Source organism: Electrophorus electricus, unplaced genomic scaffold, assembly GCF_041902795.1.
Source record: "Electrophorus electricus isolate QZ-2024a unplaced genomic scaffold, ASM4190279v1 Scaffold64, whole genome shotgun sequence".
NCBI classification, from domain to species: Eukaryota; Metazoa; Chordata; class Actinopteri; order Gymnotiformes; family Gymnotidae; genus Electrophorus; species Electrophorus electricus.
This window is the reverse complement of record NW_027658781.1, coordinates 433,558-452,199: the sequence shown is the minus strand read 5'-3', so window position 1 is coordinate 452,199 and position 18,642 is coordinate 433,558. Positions and strand designations below refer to the sequence as shown.

The 18,642-nt window shown below is 40.3% G+C and overlaps 3 protein-coding genes across 9 annotated transcripts; all 3 read right to left on the bottom strand.

Moving 5' to 3' along the window:
- Nucleotides 1-1,353: 1,353 nt before the first annotated feature.
- Nucleotides 1,354-4,622, bottom strand: LOC113568074 (solute carrier family 25 member 6). The gene is made up of 4 exons (XM_026996252.3): nt 4,395-4,622; nt 3,068-3,554; nt 2,778-2,918; nt 1,354-2,613 (listed from the first exon to the last, which is right to left on the bottom strand). The coding sequence occupies exons 1-4, from the start codon at nt 4,503-4,505 to the stop codon at nt 2,456-2,458; spliced, it is 897 nt and encodes a 298-aa protein (XP_026852053.1). The 5' UTR covers nt 4,506-4,622; the 3' UTR covers nt 1,354-2,455.
- A 138-nt stretch (nt 4,623-4,760) lies between these two features.
- On the bottom strand, nt 4,761-10,431 carry LOC113568051 (acetylserotonin O-methyltransferase-like). Of its 5 annotated transcripts, none has more exons than XM_026996221.3 (14): nt 10,349-10,431; nt 9,772-9,879; nt 9,532-9,663; nt 9,366-9,413; nt 9,213-9,277; nt 9,020-9,084; nt 8,839-8,947; nt 7,900-8,254; nt 7,588-7,762; nt 7,184-7,368; nt 6,952-7,084; nt 6,531-6,671; nt 6,099-6,221; nt 4,761-5,056 (listed from the first exon to the last, which is right to left on the bottom strand). In XM_026996221.3, the coding sequence occupies exons 2-14, from the start codon at nt 9,862-9,864 to the stop codon at nt 4,842-4,844; spliced, it is 1,839 nt and encodes a 612-aa protein (XP_026852022.2). In that variant the 5' UTR covers nt 9,865-9,879; nt 10,349-10,431; the 3' UTR covers nt 4,761-4,841. The 5 variants fall into 5 exon arrangements, with proteins under 5 accessions (XP_026852022.2, XP_081565742.1, XP_026852030.2 ...); XM_081709616.1 differs by having other exon boundaries at nt 6,531-6,593; XM_026996229.3 differs by having other exon boundaries at nt 8,839-8,935.
- A 3,304-nt stretch (nt 10,432-13,735) lies between these two features.
- Nucleotides 13,736-16,904, bottom strand: LOC113567580 (P2Y purinoceptor 8). Of its 3 annotated transcripts, none has more exons than XM_026995640.3 (2): nt 16,807-16,904; nt 13,736-15,587 (listed from the first exon to the last, which is right to left on the bottom strand). In XM_026995640.3, exon 2 carries the CDS (start codon nt 15,572-15,574, stop codon nt 14,510-14,512), a length of 1,065 nt encoding a protein of 354 aa, XP_026851441.1. In that variant the 5' UTR covers nt 15,575-15,587; nt 16,807-16,904; the 3' UTR covers nt 13,736-14,509. The 3 variants fall into 3 exon arrangements, with proteins under 3 accessions (XP_026851441.1, XP_026851460.1, XP_026851450.1); XM_026995659.3 differs by having other exon boundaries at nt 16,824-16,902; XM_026995649.3 differs by having other exon boundaries at nt 16,712-16,812.
- Nucleotides 16,905-18,642: the final 1,738 nt, after the last annotated feature.

Below are 18,642 nucleotides of genomic sequence, written 5' to 3'. Positions count from 1 at the left end.
TTTGTGATTATGTGTGCACACCACGGAAGCAGCCAGCAGTCTTTTATTTAAGATGTGGGCGTGGTTCAGCATTCAAAGGCCTGTGACGTTTAGCTACTTTTGTTCCTTTAAAAGCGTCATAGTGCTTGAGTCTGAAGGTCTAATCATTTCTGCAGGGCTGACCACTTTTGTGCCATCATGTGCATGAACAAAAAAATCCAGTCAATTGCCTGACTCTCTCAGAATCCACCGAAGAATCTTCCAGCACCTTCAATTATTAGTGTACAAACAAATGTAATTTTACTCACCCTTCTACTTACTTAGCTATTTAAATGAAAAGGGTTATGATGTATGCTGTTAGCATCGCATTCATCGACAAGACTCCAAATGCAAAAAATAAACCATTTACTTGAGGAACCAAGATCTGAGGCTCTGAATGTTCCATATACTCCTATTCATTGTCTCAAAAAATAGAAAAGAACAGTTTAAAACAAACAAACAAACAAACAAAAAATCCCACCCTATTATAAGCTATAAAGACGATGAAAATAAAATGGCTTCTGTAAGAGGAAGTAGATAACGTCACATGCTATCCATATATCCAGTTTCCCATTGTATCAGCATATGGAAGTAATTGTAGATTTCTTGCTATCTGGGGGCAGTTGATGGCTTTAAACCAGTCATTTTAATATCAAAGTACTTAACACTAGGGTTATAATTACTTGCAGACTGGCAATTCCGTGCCCTTCTCTGAGTTTCATTTGAAGAAAATGACTTAATATGTATCTGACATGTACAGTATGGCAGGAGTCAGGCAAGGCAGCTCACGTTACAGAAGATTGCTCAGTTTCACAGCCATTCTGGTAAATTACATTGGCCTTTGATCTCTGTGAAAGTTGCACGACTTGCGTGGTTTCCATTACAAAGACTTGAAGGGTCTCTGTGTTGATACTAGTCAACAAAATGGGAGACATTATGAGCATTATGGAGTGTGCCCAGCTGGGATTTCAGACTGGCCTGATAACACTCTTGGAAATACTTTGACTCACTGGAGCACATCATTTAATGTTCATAACGTCTCCCATTTTGTTTACTGGTATCAACACAGAGACCCTCCAAGTCTTTTTAATCGAAACCATGCAAGTCATGCAACTTTCACATGGTTCATCGGTTCCACATAAATATATCTAAATAAGTCTATTATATCAAGAATACATAATCCATTTGCAGTACCTGATAAATTACAATGGGTTGTATTTTGGTGGTAAACTACATGGTAATATCACTGTACTAGTTTACTGGTGTTTATTTTTTTGTGATGATTAGAAAAGAAAGGACATATACTTAATGTTAAGAAATACATCTGCAAGCATCTGAGGTATTCACTTTTATTAAGTTTACACGCATTTCTCCTGTTCAGTCAAGAATAACCACATCTCTGCAAATATGTTGCATGCCATCTGAATACTGTACATTTCACACGCTTGTCGGACTTCACTGCAATGGCCTCATACTCCCTGCTAAAGTGGTCTACTTCATCAGGATCAACCGGACATAACTAAGGAGTCAAAGTGACAAGAAAATCACCATGAAAATATGACTCCGCTCATTACTTGAGAAGGAAAATACGTCACTGGCGCTCCACAAGAGGATAATGAAAAGTGGGGCTACAGTCTCTGAGTGTGAAGGTCATTTCTCTGGATCTGAGGTCTCAGTGCTGGAGTTGTTCACTGTGTCTAATCTCTCCTCCAACACACAGAAATCGATGGGAATTAAAGCATCATACTGAACACATTTCTTATTCAATAACACACTAGCCCTCAAAGAGCAAGTACATCCAACTTCAGAATGCAGAGAAGCAAAAACACCACCTGTATTTCGTTCTGCTGCACTGGAGGTCCACTCCACTCCACATTTTTGTTTTGAAAATGATACATTATAAACTCTTTATGAGAGACCTTGCTTAAATTGTAGAGGAAGAAAATACGACCTGGAATATGGCGTCGTACTACGCACGCTAAACAAAAAGAAGTTAAATTGCGCCATCTTCAGGAGGCATAATGCTATTGCATAAAATGGATTTCCCGCCCCCACTTGTTTTGAGTTCCCTTATATTATGACTTTACTTTACTGATTGATAGACACAATTGGTATATGTCAGCTACTACATCAGAGCCAGAAACATGGGCAAACACTGTCCAAATGTATTACATGATCATAGATTTGCTTTGTGTTATGATGTGTTGTGTATGCACACAAGAAGACCAAAACATCCCCACCTGTTTTACTGTAGATGGGAGAATACTACCTAGGGTAAATTATATAGGTATCCATGGTAATATCTATACTTTTAGATAACCAAGAGCTCATCTATACATTGAACAGAATTTGGGTAAAGCTTGACAAACCTCAGCAATAACATCTATTCTACAATTCTTTTATTGTTGGTTTGTGCAATTAAAGTTGATTTGTGCAATTAAACAAATTTCTTGAATTCGTCATACAGCACAAGCACAAATGCACCTCCCATGCCTCTGAGAACATTAGACCAAGCCCCTTTGAAGAACGCTTTGCCACCTTCATCACGTGCTATCTTCTTCCAGCAGTCCAGGGTCCCAGTGTACATAATATCCGCTGTAAGGGCAAAAGTCAAGCCTTGAGCTTCTATTAAAGCTCTCATCATGTGAAGCAGAGCGAGTCATTTAAATGTTTTCGTAGAATGTGGTGCTCTATTCACTGTGTTCTGTATTATGACCTCTGAGCACGCATGTGTGAAGGGATGCATGTATGTACTGTACCTCCTTTGCGTCCAGACTGCATCATCATGCGACGCCTCACCGTGTCGAAGGGGTAAGAGACCACGCCAGCCACTGCCGTGACTGACTGTGCAATCATCCAGCTGACTACGATGTGGGTGTTCTTAGGGTCAGGAAGCATGCCTGCCCACCACCACACACAAGAACAAACATGAGGCAATGGGCATGTCAGATTGTTAACATCCATTAACCAGAAAGCAAAGCTCACTATTCTCTTCTGTAGCTACTGGTGTTACTGCGGCGTTACAGTTAGGGAGGTTAACTGCATTTACCTTTGGCTGTGTCGTAGATCCCAAAGTAGGCCGCTCTGTAGATGATGATGCCCTGCACAGACACGTTGAAGCCCTGATACAGCCCACGCACTCCGTCAGACCTGAAGATCTTGGTCAGGCAGTCCCCGAGTCCCGTAAACTCCCGGGATGAGGAAGCTTTGCCGACATCAGCAGCCAGGCGAGTACGTGCGAAGTCGAGGGGATACACAAAACACAGGGAAGTGGCTCCTGCAGCGCCCCCTGATGCCAAGTTCCCAGCAAAGTAACGCCAAAATTGTGTATGTTTGTCTATATCGCCCAAGAATATCTTCTTGTACTTGTCCTTAAAGGCGAAGTTGAGAGCCTGCGTGGGGAAATAGCGAATGACGTTGGCCAGGTTGCCACGCCAGAAGGAGGCGAAGCCTTGCTCTTTCGGGATCCTCACAACACAGTCGATAATTCCTTTGTAGTGTTTGTCCGCACTGATTTGCTTGCTAGCATGCTGGACCTGTGTGGAGAAAAAGCTCAAGTTATTATATCTATGGGCCCAATTTTGTCACCTCTCACAGTAATGTCGGAGTTCACAACACTGCACAGCTTAGAGACTTAACACACTTCATGCTGATGAGACAATTATCAAACACTGTAGTGCAGGGGTAATAATAAGCTGTGCAATGTTGTGCTGATTCGTCAACCATGCACTTGAAAGTCAGAAACATGAGATCAGTACACTAAATAACTTGCAGAATATGCTACAGGTCCTTAATACCCTGGACATTTGTGAAATATTACAGTCCATCAACAGCACAGCGTAACACTTTATCTGAAGCTTTTTTTTTTTTTTTTTAAGTGTTACCACAAGGGTGGCGAACTGCAGGGTCTGCTCAGACGCTCGTGCCAGTCAAACCCGTAGAAGTGCCAGCTACCATTCAGTGTACAAATTCTAAAATCCATACAGCTGGTGCTGCCTTTCAGCACACCTGCCAGCGTCTTGGCTGTTTTAAAGCGCCCAGAGTTCAGGAATATGTCTTTTTATACATGCACTATATATATTTTTTTTTATATTTATGAATGCGATAATCCTGCGCTTGCTCTTAAATTGTCGCGCGGCCAGTGTAGATGATGCTCGTGGGTTGAAGGATGCTGCAGATGATTTCAATATGGCGTCCCAAGGATACGTTCAAAGCGGGCTGCAGTTTTTAATGCATGGCAGTTCGTATGCTATTACAGATTTTTCTAGACAGCTTTTGGTGGTGTAGGACTATCAGACGTTTTAAAGGGCTGTATTAAAAGACATGACGACAGTCAATTCTGCCATTACGAGCATGCAGATTCAAAATGTTCTCACCTGCAGCAGCAGTTTCACTCTTTCGATTGGCGCAACGGCGGTTTTAGAAATGGCAGCTGCAACTCCACCGGCTAAAAAGTCTTTTGCAAAAGATATCGCGGCATCGGCCATGGCACCCGATCTAAAGGCCTGCTAAAAGCGCCCGAAAAGCAGGTTTAAACAGGTGGCAAGGGGAAGGTGATGCGTTACTTGGTTGCAGATGTTGCGCGCACGCTCCGGTGCCCGAGAAAACGCGTGAATACGCAGGTCCAGCATCTCTTATCGCGAGAGTGAATAATTCATGGCTTCTTAAATAAATCTTTAACATCTGACAAGCCCGTTCTAGAAAAAGAGCTTGCAAAATTTTAGAATAAGGAATTTCAAACATTAAACAGCAAAGAATTGTTTATTTTTCTATTCTTTAACATTAAGACAACTCAAGAACATTTACTGTTTGTAGGCCAAACTTTACTGTTTGTAGGCCAATATGGCGTCTAAAAAGTTTCCTGTGTGACACACTCTCATCCGGGAAAATCCATGGGACTCCAGCAGCTGTTTATACTGGGCTGAGCTCCTCTCCCTGCCTTCTGTCTGCACCAGCATGTTGAGCGACTGCATGTAGGCCCTGGAGGCCCGAGTCTTGGCCTCATCCAGCACAGTCTCAGCTAGGAGCACAGCACAGCCTGCCAGTAAGAAACAAAGGGGTTAGATGATAGACCATAAGTGGCCTCTGTGGGCACAGAGTTATCAGTGAGAAGTAACCATCACACTAGGTTTTGTGGATAACAATAACATGCAGCTGGTTATTGGACTTGATCAAGAAATACCTCTCACAGATATTAATAATAACTATGGCATCATTTTATCCATGTCTGGGTCCTGAGTAACAAACAGCATGGCATCCAGCAGGTTTTTTGAGTGAGGGGCCTGGACGGGCGTGAAGCTACGGTGCTTCAGCAGGCCTCTGTACTCAGCAGCTCTTCTCTGCGGTCACGCTGGGGGCCTGGAGCAGGGCTCTGCTCAACCTGATCCTCTCCTCTTCCAGGAGGATCTCACAGAGAAGCGGACTGCAACCAGCTCCGTAATGACATGCACTTGGCACGCAGCCCTTACGCAAAGTCCACCACCAGCCCATTCCAGAGCGAGCCTCTCTCCTCCTCAAATTATCAGCCACTGCAAATAACACCAACTCTGCCAAGCCCTATGAACTCTCCACTCTGTGGACTTATGAACTCTCCGCTCTCTGGACTTGCAGAAGACCACTCGAGGAGTTTGACAGTCAGTATAATGTTTTCATGTGCACCTGTTTTTAATCACCCAATTATAATAAAATATATTTAAAAGATTTTCTAAATGGCAACAACCATGGAGTAAACACTTTATAAAGCATATCTAATGAAGCTTGCTGTCTATAACAGACCCCTGATCCCTGCCTGCAATACGTGGGCTCTTCCAATAACTGGTTTTGACCAGCAAGATGGTTGGCTGCATTGTATATATTGTTCATGTAAATATGCTTTGTTTACAGCATAAACTTATAGATTTCGCCATGTGAAACACCAACGATTTGGCAGAGGTTATTTGACATCTTATCCTGTGTATTAATTACATTTTATATGCATTTACATATAATTGCACAAAATATCCAGACATCACCTGACCCATTTTTTCAGTAGATCATGTGTAACATAAAATGCAGCACATATTGGGTGAGACAGTTCTTACCAGTAGTGCATGCCTTAGACAGTTTACTCAACAACTCATCCACTTTCTCATCTGAGCAATCATGGAGAATCCGTGCAAGAATGTACAGGTCTGCTTTGGGAAGGTCATCTTTGAAGAAATCACCTTCTCCCAATAAAAGAACAAATAAGACATAAACGCATTCCAACATTACACTTTTATCCAAAGCAACTCACAATTATGCATGAGTACAACTTTAGCAATTGAGGGTTAAGGGCCTTGCTCAGGGTCCCAACAGTGGCAACATGGCAGCGGTAGGGCTTGAACCAGCCATTTTCTGACAAGTCAATTACCTTAACCCTTGAGCTACCACTGCCCAGCTCACCATCATTCTAAACCATCATGAGAGCAATAACATGATATTTCATCCAACTTCAAATTATGAGCACAATCTTAGATTGGAGTTCCACTAACCTGCAACAAATGACACGCTGTCATTTTGTTCTCCAGGCAGGAAGTGGCTTCTCATTTCAATAACTGTTGGCAAGTCGAAAACTATTACAGACAAACCAGGATGAGCTATGATAAACTCATACGCCATGGCCCCAGTACATCCTGTGGTATGACAAAACCCATAATTACAATTGAAAATCCACAGTGCAATTTCACTATGCTGAAGGCATGAGTGCAGAAGTAAATAAAGCAGTATACTGTATAGTGGACAACTCTGACACAGAGGTGTAAAAACTCCAGCAGCACTGCTGACACTGACACATACATTCAAAGCAGCATTAAAGCCACATATGTGTGTGTGTGTGTGTGTGTGTGTGTGTGGTAGTGATTTTTTTTTTTAGTCCTTCATCATCTGTGAACAGCAATATGAACAGCACACTACCTCCAACATCGCAGGCTGTTTTAAAGCCTGACAGATCGAATGCTGTTGCCACAGCTCGCCCAGTCACCTTCGCAGTGCTGTGCATAGCATTCAGGAATTGCATCTCAACTTCATCCTTTTTAAAATAGCCATCCTAGACCAAGAAACACAACAGAGAAGACCCTTTAAGTTATTTTTTATTTTACAACCCCCATTAAATCTAAGCCACTCTGACTATTGCATGCTGTTTAACCTGGAAGAGGTACCCTGTCTTCTTCCCAAAGGCCCTCTCTTGCTGATTGGTCCCCTCTCTGACCGCACTCTCAAGATGAGTAAATAGGGGCCAGACCACGTTATTGCAGTGCAGGATATACCCATGTAGGGACAGAGGGCTGTCTGTTACCAGGAACTGACTGGCATGCTCAGTGTTTCTGTACACTGGGACAGACAGGACACAATGCTACTTTCCCAGTGTAATGACAAACGCAACAATCTCCACATGGAAGTAAACATATCAGGAAGCATTGATATTTCTCTCAAAGTGCATACAGGTTATGAACAAACATATAAATGAGAATAGATAAATAAATACATCAGAATCAGAAATATATGAATCCTGATTCGCCAATTTAAATATGAATTAGAATCCACTCTTACCAGTGGACTCCCCCTGACCGAGCTTGTGTAGAAGCCCTAAGGAGACTGCAGCATCCAGCAAGCGCTCTGTGCCCGTCACAGAGGCACCGATGCGCTCAGCAGCCACCTTCACTCTGAGGCCTTCTGAGGCTCTCAGAACATCGAACACCTTCAGCCTGCATGCTGTGAACAAGGTCTGACAAGACAGCATCCTGGGAATTACTCGTCACAAGATGATATTTCACCGGTCGTGTGTCCCAGCAATTTTTCATGCACTGCACTGGGATTCAAATGCACTTGTACCCATGGGAGTTCATTTAATGACAAATCTACCTTTGAGGCTTTGAATCCATCCAGAAGATCCACTATGTTGTGGGGCAAACCCTCATTATTGCTTTTGGTATACGATGGTCCCACCATGTCCTGCTCCTGTACAGACATCTGGCCAGCAGAGACTGAGCTGCTGAAGTTGGATGGGCTGGTCACTGAAGTCCTGGACGCAGCAGACACTGCCGAGTCTTCTCCCTTTATCTTGTGAGTGGGGCTCTCAGAAGGCTTGATGTAAATTGCACTGAGCTGTTTGCAGAAGTGGTTGAGGGGGAAGCCGACCACATTAAGAAAGTCCCCATGCACATATTCCACAAGCATTCCACCCAGCGCTTGGATCCCATAACCACCAGCCTTGTCCCTAACAAATACACAGAAATCTGTCACTGGCATTTGGTTTCTTATCCTTCTATAAAAATGTTAGACACCTGTACATTGCTGGCAAAGAAAAGTTGTCTCTGTAGTCCAGCTGTAGACTGTACTGTAGATCAGCATAATTTCTTAGCAGCCAAGGCATTTCATATACGTGTATTGTGAGTGTGTGGCATTAACAGGTTGACATGTTAAACAAAAGTAAACTTTTTACATTGTATGACCAACATTCCTATTTGGCATTGGATGCAACATAGGGCATCTGCCATGGAAATCAGCTAGTTAGAAACATCAAGCTCAGTGATGCAACCCAAGTCAGCCGTGGGCATCTATGTGCTCACACTTGGTGACAAGGGCAGTTAGTGCGCCCCCCCAACAAATGTTTTAGAATATTTGTTAAATATCAGATCTAATTCAGATATTCAGTTAAAACAAATATTCAAAAGTAATTGTATTAAAGTCTACAAGCTCAAAAGTCCAAAATCAGTGTTTATCAAGTTCCCATGAATCTGGGACACACTCCCAGCAAGTAAAGCTAACAAAACAAAAAACAAAAACAAAAAACAGACTTACATGGGTTCTCCACTATTAATGTACTCCCAGAGCATCTCCTCGGACAGCTCCGCAAACTTAACTTTAGTCTCCTCATAAAAGTCTACAGCTTTGTATTCTGTAGCACCCCCTGAATGAAATAGAAAACAAGCTTACTTCCTTTCCAAAATAAATATAAGCGTTCTGATTTTGCTCAACTCACCTTCTCTTTCATTACAAAGGAGTATGGCCACTCCTGTGAATACACTGTGTTCTTTTCCACTCAATCTGAAATACATTTATGCAGGGCAATCATTCAGAACATACCGTGTAAAAGGATGTTACTTGTGTATAGTAGATTTTCCCCACACAGTACATAGCTTGTTTAGTTAGCTTTGTAAAAAAAAAAAAAGAACCTGGATAGCATTTGGTAGGCATCTTGTTTATCTATGGGCTTTTCCAAAATCACTCCATCGACTGTCTGTAATTGAAAGACAAAGACAAACTCAAACTTTTAAACACACCATCATTCATCAACTTTTTAAATCAAAATAAAGGTATCTGCATACCACAACAGTGTCTGCTCCGATCACAATATCAGGAGTTTTAAGGTGTTTCTGAGCCCAGGACATGTGAACACACACACACACACACACACACACACACACAGCTGTGAAATGTCTGAGCTACTTATGTCTTTCAAACGTCCAATGGAAATCTAGGAAGCTGACTGACCAAGGGCATTCTCTGAGCCACCTCCAGAGCCTTTTGCTTTGCCGTCTCCACTGCATATTCATAAGGTGCTTTAAACAAGGTTTTGTCCAAGGTCTCTTTAAACCATGAAGGCACTACTTCAAACTGTAAACCCTGCATTGCACGCAAACAACGGCGTCAAAACAGCAGCAGAGCTAATAATAGCTCTTTATTCTCAAATAAAGTGCTAGTTTTGAAATTGCTGCATATTGCACTACTTACTATGTTGGTGAGTATCTCCAGCCGCCTTGGAGATGCACTAGCCAGTACAACACGCTTGCCATTCAGCTTGGATATGACTGGAATTAACACCATGTTGTTGTTGACAATCTAAAATGGAAAACAACAACAACAACAACAACAACAACAACAACAAAGGGGCAAGCTGAAATATAATTTGTTACATATTGACAGGGGGTGAAGTAGCAAAGTAATAACCCTGTCAGACTGGAAAACCCTCCAAAATGTGCAGCATGCAGGGCTCTCATAACTAGATCTGATCCGCAGATGTCCTGGTCAAGGTTGGTAGTGCGAGTACGTCGATTCGGACGTGTGCCATACTCTATACTCATGTCATGCTGCATATTTTGCACGATATATCAGCGCTTCCTTAAATTGTAGGTAACAGTTATAATTTGGTTGCATTTGTTCCACATGAATGTTAGTGGTTACGCGGTTATCAAGATGATCGCACTGCCGAGGAGCTCATGAAGTGGCACGCTTTTTATAACATTACGCATATATTCCTTCGTCAGTCTGCTCTTTTAATGTTTCATACAAATCCCATACTTGGTTTTACCTGGGAAGTGAGCGCACGCTTCAGCTACTTCCTCGAATCCACCACGAAGTTCACCCGCAGCGAAATGGTGCGTAAGAGCATGCGCACTGAGTAAGTGCGACGTACAGCCGTGCGAAACGTCCCACATGGTTCATCAGTCGGCCAATCGTCCATTTAACAGTTCATAACGTTGGTATTGACCGTCGCTGTACAGGTAAAACGTCAGATCTTTTATATTTTTAGTACAAGTCAAAGTAAATTTCCAAATTGTTGTTCTCGGTGTACTACAGACCGAATAGGCAAGGCAAATTTATTTGTAGAGGACTGTTCATAGTGGCAATTCAAAGAGAAAGTTAAATATAATTGATTTTAAAAATAGAACAAATTACAAACAAATAAACTAGAAACTAAAAGGTGTAAAAAAAGGTGTAAGTGCAGTGCTACACAAAAAGGCAGAAGAATGTTTATCTTGATTAAAACACACAGTGACATGAAAACCATTGAGACAGATTCCGCGGAACACTCTGTACGTCATGGCCAGAGGTGGTGGGCTAGATCAGCCCAAGCTCTACTACTTTTCAGGAAGAAGGCACCCCCTGAACCAGATAGACAAGGAAACCAGGTGAACACAAACAACTGAAGTGTGTGTGTGGGGGGGGTTGTTGTTGTTGTTGTTTTATTTAAAAATATCCATCGATTCATACAAAATATAAAATAACATATCACCCCACCAGCGGGCTGGGTAATAAGGACAATTTAAATGGCTACAACTCAAAGAAACTATATTTAAAACATGACTTGTGGGAGGGCTTTAAGCCACAAAGAAGACAACACACTGCTTTTATCTGAGCCACATCCAGTGCTAGTCTCAGGTAGGCTCAATTAAACAGGGTGGGGCAGCCTCAACTGTTTTCCCAGCATGCTGCCTGTAATCAGAGGGCAGCACTCACCCACCCCATTTAGACACAGAAGCACAAAACATGATCAAGTAGAATAACGTCCATTCATGTGTACTTACAAGCACAGAATGAATCCCCAGGGAAGGGACTCCAGTCCTCAGCTTGGATGATCGCCTCCTTGGTACCACAAGGCTGCACTCTGTGTCCTAATAAGCCTCCATTTACAAACATTCACAGATGCCTGTGCATTTAGAACCCCAACCAGACACTGGATAGAAACTTGGGAAGACACCACTAAAGTCAATCAGAGGGAAGTAATAACAGTAGTTAAATTATACTTGCAAGCATTGAGAAAGCTCTCAGTGAAGGGTAAGTATATATAAAGTCAACGAAAAGTACAGGCCACATGTAATATAAGTGCATCAGCTCTTAGTTGATCAGCTGTAGGGCTACTGTTGCAGTTTAAATGTCCACGGGAGAACAGCAAAGTGAAGTTAAATACTAGTGTCGAACCAGATAATCATAATATGATTATTACGCTTTTTTTTTCAAGCTAATGAAATAGATTGCCAAACAAGATAGAATTCACCCATCATTTTATTTCCTTTGGGAAACAGCTGTACATGGCTTGTTTGACAGGTCAGGACCACTTGTAAATTTCATTTCTTTCTAAGAGAAATTTACAAATATACACAAACCGGTGAATGCAACAAGTTCTCTTAAATCACTCGGGTGAGTGATTTATAAATGAATCTGTTTGTACGGATGGTTAATGGATTAGTTATACTCAGTTATACTCAGTTATAATTGTAAGTCGCTTTGGATAAAAGTGTCAGATAAATTTCATAAATGTAAATGTCTATCAAATCTGCCTACAGCCTTTACCACGTGTTGAAATGTAACTTGTGCATGCATACTACTGAACTTATAAGCTGTAAGTCAACTCTGTGAAACAAATCTTCAGCAATGAATCTAAGGCAATTATGCAATTTCCTTAAAAAGAACACACAGTGTTTGAAATCATAAATAATGCATTTGCACATTGCTTGAATGTAAGCTACATTTTTATCCTTAAACATTTAACTTGAAGCATTATTCACTACAAAGTGTGTATTTCCTTTAATATGTCTGAAATCACTGACTTTGTTTACTTCCCATTACATTGAGCAACTTTATGCCTCACCAACAAATAGAACTATAACAAGAGAGCAGATTTCGTGATCTGGCTTCAAGAACCTACCAGTTCTGTAGTACAGTAGTGCAGACAAAAACTATAGTGTGTATACAGTACAGATTTCACAGTCCCCATATTAGTTATCTTTAATGAGGAAGTTGAAGTATTAAATATGACTTATGGACTGTGGGCAGCAGCAGCCAAATGTAAGAACAGAATTACATCATGTAGCATACTACTGTATTAAATGCAATGCAACCACCTAGCAGATAATTAGGTTGTTTATAGATGTTAAGATCATTATATAATAATCGAAAGACTACTGTTTAGGCTAACATAGAATATTCTATAATTTTAACAATGCCATCATTGTTAAAGTGCTATTTACTGTGCTATTTACTGCCTAACTTAAACAATTTCAGTGCTAATTCACAAAATCACCTCAAATTACCTGTTTGTGTGTGTATGTAATAAGGGTTTCCCTCACGCCATGAAATTGTACATGCAAGTACATAAAAAACATGCACAGTAAGGAACTTAATCCTGAACAGTGGAACTAGTGCTCTTACAACAAATGCAATGTTACAGCCCCTACTTATAAGAGCCACTGAGGTAAAGGTCTGATTTTAGAACTCCATTCATTATTTAGTTTGGTTATATAATATAAAGCCTAACCTTAAATGCTTAAAAACATAATAAACCTACAGTAGCTCATAACAGGTTTAATATTAACCATTGGGGGGCAGTATAGTATTTCTCTTTTATTTTTTATTCCATTCCACTTTGCCATATATTCTTGCTTACATATATTCAGTTGATGAACCAGAAGGTAAATTATTCAGAACAGAAGAGACAAAACCAAAGCCAGTGTCTCGGTGGTTTGATAACCCCCGCCATGGGTTTCTCTCAAATGTGAAAGGGATTACTTGTTGCTGTCGTTCATTTCAATTTTGCTATGTGGGTGTAATATTTTTCAGATGTATCCTGTTTCATTTAATAACGTTCCTGAGTTCCTGTTTCTTTCTGAATAGCATTCCTGAAATCACTGAGTTAAAGAAATATGAACAAAGGAAGTAAATATAAATATGAGGAACCAAAGGCATATATGAACAGATATTTAATCAGGACCTGTGAAAGCATTCTTAGGGAGATGGGCACACTGAGAAAGCAAACAGCATTCAGTAGTTGGAAATGGTGCCAAAGTAGCCTAATCGTTCTTCCTGTCTTCTGGGGTGTGGGAACTTTGGGGAATTTCAAATAAAAGTGTGTCAGTGGGGTTTTCCAGGGTGCTGAACTGCTAATATGAGCTGTAATATAATGACACACAACATAATATTTCCTCAAAGCACACATTTAATAACATGATAAACTGCTTTCACAAAACAAAACATAGCAAAAAAAAAAACAAAAAAACACCATCATAAATAAGATCTGATGAGAAATACCAAATAAATCCCTGAGAGCCATTAAAGTGTATTTTTATCAAATAATAGTTATGACATTTTACCGGACATTATATTTAGAATTTAGTGACAAAACTGAAATAGCTGCCAAATAAATGTTTTAAATATTTTGTTGCATTACACTTGCGTAATCAGTTATACTCAGTCCATGGTAAATAATAATCGCCTGTTCGTGCCACCACTATTTCTATTGTAAATGCAATTGTTCACTGTTTATAACAAATATTAGAATGCAATATAAACTAATACATATAGATATGTTATGATCAGTCAAGTTCACTTCTATAGCCTATAAGTACAGCTATAGAATTAGCACATCTAACATACTATCAACTAAGTAGAATTTTAATTAACAAAAAACTATTCTATTCAGACAAGTTGTGAGGTAATCTTTGTCTGGACAGAGGGACCCCAGGGAATCACAGAATCAATACTCATATGTTTCACATTCCACAAAAATACAAAGATAAATATTTGTAATGTGAGCTTAGCTATAATGCCTACAATAAAGAGAAATTAGCTTGAGTATCACGAGGCATGTCACATGAGACATCTGGCTTCCTCATAACACCTCTGGACAGAAATAAGAGGATAAAACAGAACATGATAGACCAGAAAACAAGTTTGAAAACATGTGGTCTGTAAACTAGAAACTTGTATTGCCTTGACTCACACGTCTCTGTCCAAGCTCATACTCTCCATTGCCGTTTGAACCAGTGCGACCTGAGAAGAAGCTGTCGTTGGGGCCATCTGTTAAGTCTGCTGTGCTGAAGGTTTGCAGTCTCAACATCTGTCTCATCTTTCGGCGGAACTCCTTTGAGGCAAAGTAGTAGATAAATGGATCGAGACAGCTGTTGAGACAGCTAAGGGTTAGGGACATCTTATAGTATATGTAGAGAGATTTCCCATAGTAAAGCTTTGTGACTGTGTGGGCCAGGAGCAAAATGTTGTTGGGTGAAAAACAGACGGCAAAGACGAAGAGGACAGTGAAGGCCAGGCGCACAGCTTTGCCCTTCGGTTTGCTCTGGGGGCTTTTCACCAGAGCCCAGATGATCCTGATGTAGCAGTACATGGTCATAATGAAGGGACAGAGGAAGAGGATGATGAACAAGGCAAACAGGAAGGCAGCCCAGTGCACAAGCGACGGCAGCATGTTCTTCTTCAGCACATCAAAACAGGTGATAATTCCGAGCTCGTGCACGTAAAACGTCAGGTCTGTCATCTCCAACGGGCTCAGCACGCCCAGAACCACAGCCCACATGAGCACGCAGATGACGATGGCATACTTTGTATTCTCGCGCCTCCCTTTGACGCGCAAGGGCTTCACAATTCCCATGTAGCGGTCAATGCTAATGGCGGTCATTGTCAGAATAGAGCAGTACATGTTGGTGAAGAAGATGACGGTAAGTGTGTTGCACATCAGCGGGCCCAGGGTCCAGTTGTAGCCTTGCATCTGGTACACAATCTGGAAGGGGAGCGCTAAGCCCACTGCAAGATCAGTGATGGTGAGATTGATCATGTAGATGATGGACGGGCTCTTCGGAAAGGTGCGGAACAGTAGCACCCACATGGACAGGCCATTACCAGAGAGGTTAACCAGTGTCACAACGATGTAGATGAAACTCACAAAGTTACTGGCTTGCTTGTTCTGCAACATAGCCAGGGTGTCATTGTCCATTCTGCTAACATTGCTCACAGGCATGTTTGGCATTTGTTTCTTCTGTCTGTAAGTACGTTAAGAGAAGAGATGGTGACACTTAGCTGATGCTTTATCGCACTTGCATCCACAACATACCAAGTGTTAAGAACATCCGTAGAAGAGAAAGTAGAATCACTTTTAACTTTAGAAATGTGTGGCTCATTTATTATACACATATACAATATGGCTTTATTTAAGAGTTTGAGCAAAATCATAAAGAACAGAAATTTCATTAAAATGAGCACTGCATTTGTTTCATTTTCCTTGTCATTGAACAAGCTGTGCTAATAAGTAAGCTTTGTGTTTTTGCGCAACTTTACACAATAATTGTACACAGTAAGTGTACAATTGGCTTCCGTGTGCCATGGTGCAGAGGGATGTAAGAACAGGATGTGCGAAGTGTGTGAATCAAACACTGCATGAATATTTGCTACAAGGTTGTCCTAACCACACATTGCAACAGCTACATGCGCTAAAAAAAATCTCAGCCTATCTGAAACAGGATCAGTGCTTTTTTTACTCTTCTGACTTTTTTCAGAATTAACATATGTGATAGACACATTTATTTACAATATGATCTCATATTTACTGTGTTATCAGTCAAGGTAATTTGTTTCGTCTTTTCTGTCTGCCTGCACTGATTTTTTTTTTTTTTCACAGAATTATGCCCGGAAAGGCTTGAGGTTTCGAGCAGGCTGGTTAACTGCCTGCTAATTCGAACTAATGTATGCCGTCTGAGGTTCATATTCTTTCTGACATCTCCTTGAGATTTATGATCTTACAATCACTTGTAAGTCTGTCCTACAAATTTATTTATATAGTTTTTTTTACAACAGCCAATGTCACATAGCAGCAATGGGGTGTTTATGGCATTCTATCGAACACCACATACAGTGAGTAAAAAAGGTTTACATAGAAATATGATTTAATCACCCTATGTTATTTTGTGTTTCACATTTCATGTCATGGATGAGTAGAATAGTTGTACTCTTCTCTGGAAATTTGGCAAAGAAAAATAGTTGAAAGTGACAATACTGTAAGACAGCTAAATCACTAAGACCAATGGAATAGCTAAAGGATTTTTCTGCAAGGTGCTGTTTTTGTGTTTCATAATAATAATTTATGACATATCAGATTACGGCAATTTACCAGTTAATCCTCGCCCCAGTATAAAGGATCAAGCCAAAATCCACAACGAAGTCAATGAAAAAAAAAAATAAAAAATAAAATAAAGAGATAAATACCATAAGGTGCCTCCTACTTTGTGATTGAGATGTGGGACCCAGTGTATATTCTTCAAAGAGTACATGCAGATTCCCACGTGTCTGTGTGTCTGTTTGTGACAAGCAGTTAACGAGCTGTATCACTCAGGAAACAAACTGTTAAGACCTCGAAGGAGAGGAAATGCGTCATCTCAGACTTCTCAAACACACACTTCAGATCAACAGCAGTCAAACTGAACTTCTGACTAAAGATTTGAAAAGATTCATTAGGCATTTTAGACTCAAGCACTTTTGTTTATTGTTAAATTTGTTAAATTTATTGACACACTGGATGCAGGTAACGATTACCATGATGAATCGCAAAGCAGGCCTACATAGTATCTCATGCTTGGCCATTTTTTTTTAAATGTCCAGTTTTTCGCATTTTGTCTGCATTCCTTCATTTGTTTGTCTGTTTAATTGTTTACAGGTGTGTGTGATTGTTGTAACATATAAGTAAAGGTTGTTTAAAAGGTGTATGAAAAGGGAGGATGTGGTAAAGGAAACTGCCACAATAACCATTACATGTACACACGCCCTACCTCATGCCACCAAAAAAAATAGAGAGTACCCCACAAACATACACAAGATATTTAAGAGATTTGTTTGGCTTTTTTAAATTTTGATTTTGCTGTAACAATTCTTGAAAGACATTTGAAACACTTGAAAGACATTTTTCACAGTATAACTTCACTTATCTTCATCTCGTCAACAGCACTCTTGGTGGTAGTACATGTCTACCAGTCTGCGTGCACCCACTCTGACATTTCAAACCCAAAGAGTGGTTCGGTGGTTTTGCAAGGAGGGCTGTAGAATAAAGTTGGCAGTCAAAAAGAATTGCTTAATGTTGTTTCCTGTATGATCATTTATGCATATCCAATGAAACATTGGAAATGGAGAACTAAGAGTACTATGTCTAGCATCAATAACGACTTCATATTTCATTGATGTAATAGTAAAAGGAATTGTTTCCCATGCCTTCTGCAACCAACTATATTAGCATTTTCTTTTTGCAAATATTCTTTCTCTGCCACATATTATTTTTACACTGGTCTTCTAGGCCACTCTTTAGGCTTTAAACCCAATATTTAAAGACCACGTGCACTGACTGAGCATTCCTCAAATAACTTTGGGCAGTCGCTAAAGGTTTTTGTTGCTTAATCAATTCTGTCCTCAGACAGTTGATGAGTTGGTCTTCACTATCAAGTCTCCAGTAGCTTTGTTGGAACACAAACTTGCAGCCAGACTGGCTTTTTTGCAGAGTCGATCAGACACCCCTTCTATTAACCACAAAGCACAATGCAATCCATACAAAGTTATAGTATCCACATTGCATGCACCAAAAAAGTAGAGGGATAGATCCCCCTCAGACACATCAAAACACTAAACATCAGTATATGACATATGTGCACCTGAACAATTCTATAAGACTGCCTAGGTATTGTTATTTTGTTTCTTTTATTGTTGATTGATCATTTAAGAAGTCATGTGTTTATTTGTTCACATATGCAGTCGAAAGTAATTATGTAAGGCCTATGAGGGTACGTAATTTCAATGGCTTCAAATAATGAAAGAATTGTGAGATTTTGATAATGTTTTTGGCAGTTAACATTTTCCTGTACAGCACTCTTTTTATTTCATGCGTTTGGCAAAAAAAAAAAAAAAGGGGGGGGGGGGTGCCATTATTGGCTATCAGACTTATTGTTTTCGAGATCTAATGTCTTTTAATCACCGTCATAAACAAAAAAAACTTGTTAAATACGTGTGAAAGAGTAATGATAAACATCCCTTTATTCCCGAGATTCATAAGACTGCTGC

Bases quoted from the DNA above. Each gene is read 5' to 3' on its own strand.
- LOC113567580 (XM_026995640.3), bottom strand. From the start codon at position 15,574: ATGCCAAACATGCCTGTGAGCAATGTTAGCAGAATGGACAATGACACC.
- LOC113568051 (XM_026996221.3), bottom strand. From the start codon at position 9,864: ATGGTGTTAATTCCAGTCATATCCAAGCTGAATGGCAAGCGTGTTGTA. The intron at 7,763-7,899 runs GTAGATTTGTCA...CTGTCTTGTCAG, and splicing joins ATGGATTCAAAGCCTCAAAG to ACCTTGTTCACAGCATGCAG. The intron at 7,369-7,587 runs GTAAGAGTGGAT...TGTCTGTCCCAG, and splicing joins CGGTCAGGGGGAGTCCACTG to TGTACAGAAACACTGAGCAT.
- LOC113568074 (XM_026996252.3), bottom strand. From the start codon at position 4,505: ATGGCCGATGCCGCGATATCTTTTGCAAAAGACTTTTTAGCCGGTGGA. The intron at 2,919-3,067 runs GTAAATGCAGTT...GGTGGTGGGCAG, and splicing joins GATCTACGACACAGCCAAAG to GCATGCTTCCTGACCCTAAG. The intron at 2,614-2,777 runs GTACAGTACATA...TTGCCCTTACAG, and splicing joins GCAGTCTGGACGCAAAGGAG to CGGATATTATGTACACTGGG.